The sequence below is a fragment of the Thamnophis sirtalis genome, unplaced genomic scaffold (assembly GCF_051295495.1).
Source record: "Thamnophis sirtalis isolate CommonGarterSnake01/CBP01778 unplaced genomic scaffold, rThaSir2_p1.2 scaffold_4, whole genome shotgun sequence".
NCBI classification, from domain to species: domain Eukaryota; kingdom Metazoa; phylum Chordata; class Lepidosauria; order Squamata; family Natricidae; genus Thamnophis; species Thamnophis sirtalis.
The window spans coordinates 82,101,953-82,114,582 of NW_028261384.1; the positions used below are offsets into that span (position 1 = coordinate 82,101,953).

General features: G+C 44.6%; 1 protein-coding gene across 1 annotated transcript in view; it reads right to left on the minus strand.

The window, feature by feature from the left end:
* Nucleotides 1-8,685: 8,685 nt before the first annotated feature.
* TRIP13 (thyroid hormone receptor interactor 13) overlaps nucleotides 8,686-12,630 on the minus strand; it is a 29,054-nt gene continuing 25,109 nt past the window's right edge. The window contains exon 15 of the mRNA XM_014052823.2: nucleotides 8,686-8,893. Coding sequence (XP_013908298.1) covers nucleotides 8,798-8,893 — 96 coding nt within the window. The 3' untranslated portion in view covers nucleotides 8,686-8,797. The remainder of the gene's footprint in view (nucleotides 8,894-12,630) is intronic.

Consider the following 12,630-nt stretch of genomic DNA (forward strand, 5'->3'; position numbering starts at 1 on the left):
AAAAATGTTGAATTAATAGTTCGTTGAAGAATTTTGCAGTTACCTAGTTTTTGAAGCAATTTTATGGTTCAAAGTATTTTAAATGTTATGTGCTTTTTTAAAATGAAACTTGCAATGGACATAATGTACCAAGGACACCTGCTTTTAAACTATAAAATAAAGTATAGCTGAAGTAGATGTCATTCCAATTTGAGTTATATTTTACACGAACTTTTCTGCAAAATATAGATTGGATTCATTCAAGATTAATAGATTTATATGGAATGAAAATATTGAGCACAATCCTGTTCCTTGATTAGTCAGCTTTGCACGTTTGCAGCATTTTTTGCATCTTTGTTTTACTTTTAAGACATATAAAACACACTATTATATGAATTTTTCAGTGTAACCAATGCTGAAATATTTTGAAATAAATTTAGACATCAATCAATTCCGATGACAATTTCTCATATTTATATCTAATGATTCTATTTCATGCAGAATTTATTCACTTTTGCAACTTCCCTTTGGGGAAAAGCCACAGAAAGCTTGAAGCATAAAAGATTAGACCTCTTTAAGTTCTTTAGATTAAGCTCACAGTGTAAAGTTTCCATCCAACTTCTCCATTATTTATCCTTTTGCTAGTGTTTTTCCATTGTTCTCACCAAAAATACACCCACCCACGCCGTTTGTATAAACTTCAAGCAATCTCTCTTAAATTCCTTCCAGAATTTAATATGGTAATCCTATGTATACACATTTGGAAATAATCATTGATCTTATCACAGGGATTTCTTGTAGATTTATAGGATTTGATGAATGACAATGCAACTATAACTTTATTGGATAAAGGGTATTAAAAAGCATATCCAAGCTAGAGACATCAGTAAGTTTCATTTCTGCTGGTCTCATTCAAGAAAATACAAGTAGCTAATTCTGTATCGATCTTTTCTTCAACTTTATCTTCCAACAGTATTGCCTTACAGAACTTTTTTTTTCTGTATTACTAAATATAAACTACCATAAATATAACCTAGGTGATTCCAAAATATGAAAAATAGTGTTCTTTAACTGCACATATATTCACATGCAATAATTTTGCTGTAAGTTATGTGCACATGGCTCTATTTAAATTCTATTTTAGAAAGTTCTGGGTATAGAACATCTTGTCTGTTTAACTTCTCAGGAATCATTTGAATTGAGAGAAAACATCTCTGGTGCATTTCTTTTTGGGAGGGTTTCAGTGAATTTTCTAAAGTCAATGGACATCCAATATCCTCCGAATTGCAGAGAAGTTGGGCCTATTCAGTCAATCCTCCAGAAGAGACTGATGGATCCAATAGATTTCAGAAGGAGCTTAGTGTTATTCCTGAGTCTCCGGCACATGGTTTAGACAAAATTTAGCCCTGAATCGAAATGTACATATGACAAGTGTGTTGGAACTGATAGTGTCTCTGTGGTCATGAATAGAACCTCCTGGTTCACAAAGGAGCTCCATGAGATTCAGAAGAGATACACAGAATGCCATTGAAGGAAAACTAAAGAACAATGGATGAAACTGACTTGGAACAGGTAAAAGTGTTTATTAGACTTTTGTGGTAAATAAGAGTTGCACAATGTGTTTACTTCTGTGCTCTTAACTGAATCCAGAGCTGGTTAACAGCTCTGTTTCAGGGTGAACATTTGCAAGATTAATGAGAGAATCATTTTAGTCATACTTGGACAAAGTTGTTTGAATTTGGACAATGTCCTTATTGCTGTGTGGTCAAAGCGTCTCAGGAAGATAAATGCAGCTGAGTCCAAATTCTAGTTAATGCCTCTTAGCAGAAGATAGCCCTGCCTCCCTTGAAAGAGCCATGGTATGATCTATCCTCAAGATGCCACTCTTGGACCCAATAGTTTTAGATAATCTCTGTTCAGTCTCCAATCTTCCTTAAAAATATGTCCTGGGTGAGCAGGTTAGGCAGATATTTTGCAATCAGAATTCAGGCTGGGCTATAAAAAGGTGTAGAAATGTGGTGCTTTCGGAAATTTTATAAAAAAACGAAGTCCAACATGCCAAAACATAAATCTGAATCCACAGAAACATGACAGAAACAACATTTGAGAAATAGCAACGGTATTAGATAGGTTGTTGAATTATAAAATACATTTCTTCCAGTAGGTGGGGACATCATCCAGACATGGGTATTCCAGCCAGTATCTAATAGGACTGGGTCTACCAAATTCACAAGTCCCGCCCTTCGTGCTAGCCTCCCCAGCTTAGATTCAGTTGGTTTCCATTGGACTGGCTGTGTCTGGTGATCTTTCCGATGGATTTATTAGCTAAAAGTAGGATTAATTGGTGATAAATTGTGATTCGATTTATTGACTATTCTAAATCCAAAATTGACAAATTTGGTGCTTGGTGCAAAGATTTCGTGATTTATTCCTGGGTCCTAATGGCGTCTGAGGGAATTAGGCCCACGGGTTCTTCTCTCGGCCTGTTTGCTGCCTTTTCTCTACTTGGCTGTTACATGGAGGCTTCCTAGCTCCGTTCGCCATTCGGATTCTTGCGGCTTCTGGGCTGCTGCTGCAGACTTGATGGTCAGCAGCCTCCCTTTCTCAAACCGTCAGCCGCCACCGCAACCACCCTGACGTGTCGCTCCAGATTGTCGTTGTGAAGCAGCGGATTTCCTTATCAGGGCTACGGCTGTTGTTGATCATGATAGAAATTGCAGCCTCAGACGACCAGGAGGTCGTGGTGACATAACCAGTGTTGTCGGTTTACCTTTACAGTCCCTCAGAGGACTAAAAGATTCTAGGTGGCCATCTTGGAAGAGGTTTCAGCAGGAAAAGGGGCAGGTGGTCATTTTGAACCATCAAAGGTTCCATCCGCCATTTTGACAGCTCCGTACAAGGTCGTAAGTAGAATGACGTCCAAGGTCTCGGATAATTTGAATGCGGATGCCCCTCAGGGCTCTCCTCCTACCTCTATACCACCTATGGGGGTTGGGGAGTCGGCAACCAGGAAAAGGACGGGTCCTGTAAGGGAGGTCCCCCCCAAGTCTGCCAGGTTTCCAGCACAAAATAAGGCCCAGGATGATACCTCTGCCTCAGGACCCCGCAAGGCCAGGGCCAAGTCTTGCCACTGCAAGGAGCCTATTCAGACCACAGTGACTCCTTCTCCAAGGGCCCAGAGTCCTTCTGAAGAACTGTCCACTGACACAGATGGTGAACATTTTCCCCCCGCATCCCCCTTGCAGCCTGAGGATGGGGTGATTGTCCCTGATGAGTATGATTCTGAAGGGGAAAGGAATCTCACTCCTGACCTGGATGTTGGTTCCCCTCCTCCAAGAGGGATTCCCTGTTATCCGGCTGACAAGGCTGATATTATAGTAGCTGCCATAGAAAGAGGCATTGCTGCTGGTCTGCAACATCGTGCTGCTGTGCCTTCTACCTCCCAAGCAGCTCATTTTTCTAAGAAGGCTAAACGGGATACCTAATGATTCTTTATCTCAGGTTTCTGTTTCAGAGGTGGAGGAACAAATCTCCAGGGATTCTGACCTTTCTGATGATGAGGATCTTTGCCTGCTCCTTTCTCCTTAGTAGGTCTGTTTAAACCTGTGTTATTTCACTCCCTTCTCTTTTAAGGTGAAGAAGGTATCTGGCATTCCTGCAGCCAAGCCATCTGCCAAGACGGAGCAGGACAAGATTGACATGACTGATCCTGTTTTCCAGGCCTATGGTGGAAAAGGATGTGGTCTCTTCGCCTAAGATTTTTCTGGAGGTAGTCCAGAATCAATGGACTGCACCAGGGTCTGGTCTTCTCCCTTCCGCTTTAGATAAGCAACTTTATAACGTGAGTCAGGAGTTAATTAAGTTGCTCGAAGGTACCTTCCATCGACCCTGCGATAGTGGCGCTACCTCCTCCTAACGCTGCCACAGCTGCATCTGAGGATGCCCTCCGCCCAGAGGACAAAAGCTTTGATCAGACTTTGGTCAAGGGGCATCAGGCCTCTGCATGGGCAGTGCAGGCTTCTTCTGCCTTTTTCTTTAACAGGGCAGCTTCGTGTTGGCTGAAGCAACTTCAAGAGAGGCTTCCTCCTTCTGACAGGAGAACCCACAAGGACTTAAAACAGACTTAAGGCTGCAATGGAGTATTCCGTGGATGGCTCTTTGGATGCAGCCTTCAAGGCCATAGCTTCTTCAGTGTCCACGCGACATCTTTTGTGGTTCAAACAGTGGCAGGTGGAAGCCAGAACTAAGTGGAGACTAGCTTCTGCACCATTTTCTGCGGATCATCTATTTGAGCCTCCACTTGAATTTATGCTGATTGAGTCTAAAGATAAGCGAAAGGTTCTGCCTTCTGCTACGCATAGGACTGATAATAAATCTTCTTTCTCTTTCTTCTGCAGGCAGCCCTTTCGGAACACAGACAGGGGTTTCAATTACTCCCGTCAACGTCAGCCTTCCACCAGGCAGGGATCTGCTACCTATGACAGGTCAGGCAAGAGTAACCAACGTTTCACATACAGAAAGCCTTACAAGGGAGCTTCTAACAGTCCATTCAGTAAGCAGAAGTGACTATGTGAGTTCCCTTATCATTGGAGGTCACTTGGCGCGAATCATTGGGATGCCATCACCAACGATGCGTGGATTCGCCGCACCATCAGATTTGGATTGGCTCTGGAGTTTCTCTCCACTCCCCCGCAGCACTTCGTCACATGTCCAGTTTCCAGGGACACTATCAAGAGAAGGTTGGTGGGAAAAGCTATTCAGCATCTCCTTCAGATTCAGGCCATAGAGGAAGTGCCTTCCAACCAAGTGGAACAGGGTTTTTACTTTTGTCTCTTCATAGTGCCGAAGTTTTCAGGGGGTTGGAGAGCGATTCTCGACCTCAAATGTCTAAATTACTATGTAGTTTATCGGAGGTTCAAGATGCATTCCCTGCAATCCATCTTGGAGAGTGTTCGCCCAAACGACCTCTTCTCCTTGGTGGATCTCACAGAAGCATACCTCCACATCCTGATTCTGGAGGCAGTTTCTCCGGTTTTGTTATGCCGGAAAGCACTTCCAATATCGGGCTCTCCCTTTCGGCCTCTCATCGGCTCCGAGGGTCTTCACAAAAGTCCTTGCGGTTCTTGCAGACCATCTGCGCGCTATGTCTATCCGCATTCTTTGTTACCTGGACGACATCTTATTATTGTCCAGAACGACACACCAGGCCCACAGGGACATTCAGACCACTCTGCAGGTGCTCCAGGATAATGGGTTCCTGGTTAATACCAACAAGAGTAATTTAACTCCTGCCACTCGCCTCACACATCTAGGGGCTGTTATAGACACAAATATAAGGAAGGTTTTTCTGTCTCCGGAGCGAAGAATGAACACTCGCAGGTTAGTTACAGACATACGGCTGCAGCACAAGGTTCAACTACTACAATTGTTGCAACTACTAGGGAAGATGGTGTCGTGTTTTCACATTGTGCCATGGACTCGCTTCCACAGTCATCTACAGTGGCTTCTGTTTCCCTACCAGCGGTCCGACAGCAGCTGTTTGACAGTTCATGTATGTCTCACTCCGGAGGTAAGGAATTCTCTACATTGGTGGATGTCCCCAGCGCTGTCGCAGGCCACCCTGTTCAGGGATCCTCAAAGATTGGTCCTCACTATCGACGCAAGTCTTCTGGGGTGAGGAGCTCACATTCAAGATCACGTAGCTCAGGGATTTTGGTCCCAGTCCGATCTAAAGAACAGTATAAACTGGTTAAAGCTATGAGCAGTGTATCTTGCGCTACACCATTTTAGGGAAATAGTCACCAATGCACATGTACTTAGTCCTAACAGATAATACCACCACAAAGGCACATATAAACAGGCACGGGGTAACATGGTCAAAGACTCTAATGACTTTATCATTCCAGTTAGTGGCATGGGTGGAGATACATATACTTTCAATTTGCATAAAACATATCTCAGGCGTTCACAATCTGCAGGCGGACAGCCTCAGCCGAATCAACACTGGTGGAATGGAGCCTTCATCACAGTGTTTTCCAACAACTCTCAGAGAGGTACGGTTGCCCAATTCTGGATTTGATTGCGACGCAGAACAACCATCAACTCCCCAGGTACGTCACATGTTACACAACTGTGGGGGCGGAGGGCACCGACGCGCTCAGATGCAGTTGGCCGCGGGGTCTTCTGTATGCGTTCCCTCCAATTCCACTGAATCAACGAATAATCAGAAAAATGTTGATAGAGGAAGCAGAACTTATTCTTATAGCGCCCCATTGGCCACATAGGCCTTGGTTTGCGGACTTGATTAACCAGTCAGTGGGTCCTCAATGGCAGCTTCCTCAGTTCCAGTCTCTTCTACAAGGTTCTCTCCAACACCCAGATCTAGCCTGGCTTCGTCTCACCACTTGAAGATTGAGTGGGAGGCATTGGCAGCAGTTAATTTGTCCCATGATGTAATAAGAACTATACAGACAGCCAGGCGTGCATCCACTAATTGAATTTATGATGCCACTTGGACTCAATTCTCTTCCTGGTGTCAGATACAACGAATTCCTCCATTGCAGACCTCCATACCTAATGTACTTCTGTTCCTTCAGTTGGGACTTGGCAAGGGACTGTCCCCAAATACGCTATGTCATCAGGTGGTGGCCTTGTCCTTGGTCCTGTCCATAGATTCTTCCAAGCCGTTTTCGCATAAGCCTCTTGGCAGGTTTCTAAGGGGTGCTACCAATCTCAAGCCTCCTACAATACATAGGTTTCCTTCTTGTGACATTGACAAGGTCTTGGAGGCATTAACAGGGGCTTTGTTTGAACCTCTGCATTCAGCATCTCTGTACCATCTGACAATCAAGGTTGTATTTCTTGTTGCAGTCACTACGGCCAGAAGGGTTTCTGATATTGCTGCATTGTCTACCAGACAGGACTTATGCATATTTCATCTAGAGAGGGTTGTCCTCTGTCTGGATCCTACATTTGTACCAAAGGTAAATTCCGTATTTCATAGGGCACAAGAACTGGTGTTCCAGACTTTTGTCCCAATCCAGTACATTGGATGGAACGCAAATGGCACAATCTGGATATGCATAGGGCTTTGCCTGTGTACATCAAATGCACAGCGGAATTCAGACTGTCAGAATCTCTCTTTGTACGTTTCCAACCTGGAGGTAAGAAGGGGTCCAAGGCTTCTTCTACATACATTGGACGTTGGGTTCGCTCAGCTATTTCCAGGGCATATATCGCCTTATCTCTTCCGATTCCAACACAAATCACTGCACACTGCAGATGCAGCACTGCCACTTCAGTTGCCTGGTACTCTCAGGCCCCCTTGGAGAAGATCTGCAGGGCAGCTACATGGACAACGGCAACACCATTTATCCGTCACTACTGGGTAGACAGGTATGTGTCGGCAGATGCAGCTTTCAGACGGCAAGTATTGCAGCAGGTGGTGGCTCAACAGGATTCTTAAGTCCTTACTCCATTCCATGTCCCATGTCTGGATGACTTTTCCACCTACTGGGAGAATGGGCGTTGGTTACTCACCTGATATGCCCCTTCTCCAAATGGTGGAGACATCATCCAGCTCCACCCAGGGAGTATTTTGTTCGGACTAATCTTTGTTTTTTATGTTAAGAAGGAGAGATCACATTTTAATCTGTAAGTGACACAGCAGTCTACCATTATTCTTCCTTCGTCTAAGCTGGAGAAGCTAGCACGGAGGGCGGAATTTGTCAATTTGGTAGACCCAGTCCTATTGGATACTGGCTGGAATACCCATGTCTGGATGATGTCTCCACCATTTGGAGAAGGGGCGTATCAGGTGAGTAACCAATGCTTATTCTATTACGTACTGTTCCTTCAGTGTTCAATCCTTCTGAACTAAAAACTCTTCAATCTTCTTAAAATAAAAAGAGCCTCAATAGCATTTTTAATTGTAGTTACTAATACATATCTTTAAAGCTTTATCATTCATACAATCTACTTGAAACCTCGGCTCAGAAGTGCTTCAGCCTCTAATTTGTATTGATTTGTTTTATTTTAGGGCATTGCCAATGCTATTTGGTTAATGTATTAAACTGTTTTTGCTTATTGGAACTGAATTAAATAAATACATATTAAATTGTAGGTAAAAAGGCAAGTAACAGATATTCTGTGAGATAGTTTCTTTTTAGATTGGTCTGGCCTATACTCATGCATATATTATACAAAAAAAACATCTCTGCCACTATTAACATGTAGTTTTCAATGTGTTTTAAATCGAACAGTAGCCTTAAATAGCATATCCCAAAGATCCTTTTTTTAAAAGACAACAGAACTTGCTTGGGTTTTTTCTTTGAAAACTTTTTCTTAGATGAGAAGCAAAACAAACACATACAAAAAAATGATTCTTGTTTATTATTAATGATTGCCTAGTTAGTCTTAATGTACTGAAAGATAAGATTTTCACTACACACCATCTTTATTTTTTACAAGAGGTATAAAAGTTAGTCATCTTGTTCAGAGAAATAATACAAACATGATATAAATTATAGGCATTCCAACTCCAAGAATGTGTCAAAATCATTGGGAATAATAACTTGGAATTGCTTTTAAGTTACTTCCCCTAACAATACATGGCATCTTGACAACCCAAACAAAATCAAACCTTTGAATATATGGAGGTAATTTATTGTACATGCAATAATTAAAAAAAGAAAGTCTGAACTGATCTTCAGGTTAAAAACACATGGTTTTTAATTGGCAATCTCAGTAGGTAGATAGAAAAACAAAGTAAGAATGTATGTAAATAAAACTACCACAAAACAGAGTAGGAATGAGAACATCAAACACAGTCTGAAAGCTTTGCTCGTTCTTCAAATTGCTTGTCCACTGCAAGTGATAAAGCTTGGAGGAAAGTTGCCATTATAACATTAGGGGACTAGAAGGAAAGAAAAATGTTAAGTGCCAGAATAAAAGCTTATAAATTCACTATATAAAAAGAATTGAAGAGTTATTTAAGACACAATATGAAATATTACAAGCATTACATAAATGTAAATGTACAAATTCCATTGAAATAGAAACAGTTCCAATGGAATTTCTGCAGCATAAGCAGTTGGGTACCTCAGAGTTATGCCTTGGGCCCAGTGCTCTTCAACAATGGCTAAGGAAACTAGATATATTTAGCCCAGGAGTCCCCAATCTCTGGCCTATTACTGGGCTGCAGCCCGCTTGGAACTGGACTGGACTCAAGCAGTGGGCAATTATGCCTATGCAAATGCGCCCATGCCAATCCACTTGTGTAATTGGTAGGCACTTGAATGGTAGGCACAGCAAAGCTCCACTTGTGCAAGCAATGGGTGCACGTGCCTGCCACATATACAAATGGAGCCGGGCATGCTCAGATGCCTGCCACTCACAAAGAACCCTCCCATCTCTCTCCCCGCACCTACTGGGCCACCACCAAGCTCGAAGATTGGAACCACTGGTTTAGCCTGACAAAGGGAAGGCTTAAGGGTGACATCATAGATGTCTTCCAATACTTGAAGAGAGTCACAGGAAAAAGGTGGATTGATTTATTCTTCAAAGCACCTGAAGGCAGGAAAGAACCAATTGGTGGAAATTTGTTACAGGGAAATTCTATCTGGAATTAAGAAGAAATTTCCTGACAATAAGAACAATTAATCAATTGGGAACAGTTTACCTCCAGAGTTATCAATGTCTATTGCTGGAGATTCTCTAGAAAAGATAGGACAATCATTGATAGAATAAGGACTTCTCCCAAGGGCAGGGGATTATATTAGACTTCCAAATTCTCCAAATTCTTGGTGGAGACAGCAGCCATGCATGGGTTAGCTCAGCCAGAACCAATAGGACTGAGTCTACTAAATAATGTCATCGTCTCTGAGGAGTGTCCTCCCGCATTTTTAGACTCAGTTTGATCAGGACTGGCTGTGCTAACTGCTCTCTCCTCAACTTACTACTCTAAATTCCTTTTTAAAAATTATTCTAATTGGCCTTTTTTCAAAGAGAATTAATTCGGAAGGATTCCTGTCTCCAAATTACCAAAAAAGAAAAAAGAAAGAATAAAAGACAAGTATCATGGAGGACGGCTCCTCAGGGAGTGAAGGCTTTCAAATAGCCCTTCAGGGGTCTGACAGAAGGCACCGCCACGAGAGCTCTTTCTGAGGCTCGCAGCCTCCTTGCTCTCCATGGCTATTTAGAGGTTCCTTCTTCTCGGCGCTCCCTGGCATCACCCGCTATTGAGGACTCGCGGATGCCCCAGCGACGTAGTTTCCTGCGCCACCGCTGCAAGGTTGGATTTCATTACCACCAACTGTCGCCGCAGGCCGTCACCACCACAAACACCGCAAGCACTGCTACCTCCTCAGAGAGCCCCGCTGAAGTCTCCACCGCTTCCACAGTCTCTCCAAGGGCCAGTTATCGCCTGCTGGATACCGCGGCCTCCTCAGCCTTGTGGCGCCTGGCCCATAGGCTCTGTAGCCTCAGTGGCCATTTTGTTTAGGCACGAATCCTCCTGGTGGCCATTTTGATTTCTCCTTTCGGTCAGCAAGGTCATAGTACTGCTATGGCGTCTTCTCCAGCACAAGATCCGCAGGTTCCTCCACCTGTCCAGGTCCAGAATGCTTCAACTGCCTCCTCATTTCCGCTGCGCATAGACGCTGGCCTGCCCCACTGGCTACTTCCAATGAGCCCTCTGCTAAGGTTTCTCAGCCTACTCGCAGGGCTACAAATACCACCCCTTCAGACGGAGGGAATACTGCCACGTAAGCTCCTCCTAGGAAGGCCAGGAATAAAACCAAGCACATAGTGCCCCATCCTTTCCAGGCCCAAAGGCCTGTGGAACCCAACCCTCCTCCCGACTTATCATCGGATTCAGAAGATGATTTATTCCCTGCAACTTCTATTATCCAGCCGCAGAAGGCCAGGGCCACAGGCAACCAGGTCTGCAATGGGGAGGAGTCGGAGGGTGACAGAAGTCTTACTCCAGACGGAAAACTCTTGTCCCAGGAGGATGTCTCTCCTCCATGCAGGCCTCTACCTTACCCACCTGACATGGCTGCTATCATATCCGATGCAATTGAGAGAGGCATAGCTGTGGGTCTTAAACAGAAGTCTTCTAACCATTCTACCCCACGCAGGTCCTCTTCTTCCACAAGTTCCGGACACAGGAATGGTGACCTTTCGGCTTCTTCCTCGTATGATCTCCCTGGTACCTCCAACCAACTTTCTGTTTTTGGAGAGGAGGAACGCCCTGCCCGAGATTCGGATCTTTCTGAGGATGAAGGTCTCCCTCCAGATCCACCCGTTTATTCATCTGTTTAAACCTGCTATCTTCTGGTCTCTCCTCTTTAAGGCAAAGAAGATTGCTGGCATCCCTCCACCCAAGACTTCTCAGGGCACAAGACGAACAAGACGGACACCACTGATCCCCTCTTCATCCAGCCCAAGGTGGAAAAGAAGATGATTCCCTCGCCCAGACTCTTCATAGATGTGGTTCAGAACCAGTGGGTGTCTCCAGGTACAGGCCCTCCCCTCCCCCTTGGATAAGCGCTTCTACAATGTTGGTCCTGACCTCGCCAAAACTCTTGAAGTACCCTCCATTGATTTACCTGTTTTGATCTTGTCCTCTCCTAATGCGGCCTCAGCTGCTCCTGAGGAGGCTCTTCACCCGGAGGACAAAAGGTTTGAACAGACTCTTGTTAAGGCACATCAGGCCGCAGCTTGGGCTGTTCATGCTGCAACTTCATCCTCCTTCTTTAGCCGCTCTGCCCTCCTATGGCTTAGACAGCTTCAAGAGAGAATTCCCCCCAGAGATTCCAGGGCTCACAGGGGCATTAACAAACTTAAGGCGGCCCTGGAATACACTGCAGATGCATCTTTAGATGCTGCTCGTTTCGCTTCAAAATCCATTGCTTCCCCTGTCTCGTCTCGCAATGGCAGGTGGCAGCCCTTGCAAAGTGGAAACTTGCCTCCTCAGCCTATTCTTCTATCCTCCTCTTTGGTCCCCCACTAGAGCCCCTCTTAGTGGAATCAAAGATAAATAGAAAGTCCTCCAGGTTGCCACTAAGAAGCAGGAGAGATGCGAACACTCTTTCTACCGTAGGCAGCCCTTTAGGGGGCAGGACGGGGGTTTCTCCAATTCCTGTCCCCAATGTCAGGCCTCTCCCAGACAGGGTCCCTCCTTCTCTAACTGATCCAACAGAAATAACTAGAGGTTTACCTCCAGGAAATCCTTCAGGGACTCTTCCAATAAGTCCTTCAAGAGGCAGAAGTGACTGTCTGGAGGATCTCCCTATCGGGGGACGTCTTGCGGCCTTCACGGATCGTTGAAACGACATCACCAACAATGCGTGGCTCAGGTCCACCATCAGATTCGGTCTAATCTTGCACTTGCACTCCAATCCTCTGAACCACTTTGTCACATGCCCGATCTCCAGGGATCCTCACAAAAGGCTCCTGGTGGAACAGGCCATTCATCATCTGCTTCACATTCAGGCTATTCAAGCTGTGTCTCCAGGCCAGGTGAGGCGGGGTTTTTACTCGTCTATTTATCATGCAAAGTCTTCGGGGGGCTGGAGAACAATCCTCGATCTCAAATTTCTCAACCAGTTCATAAGATAACGGAGATTCAAAATGCACTCTCTCCTATCC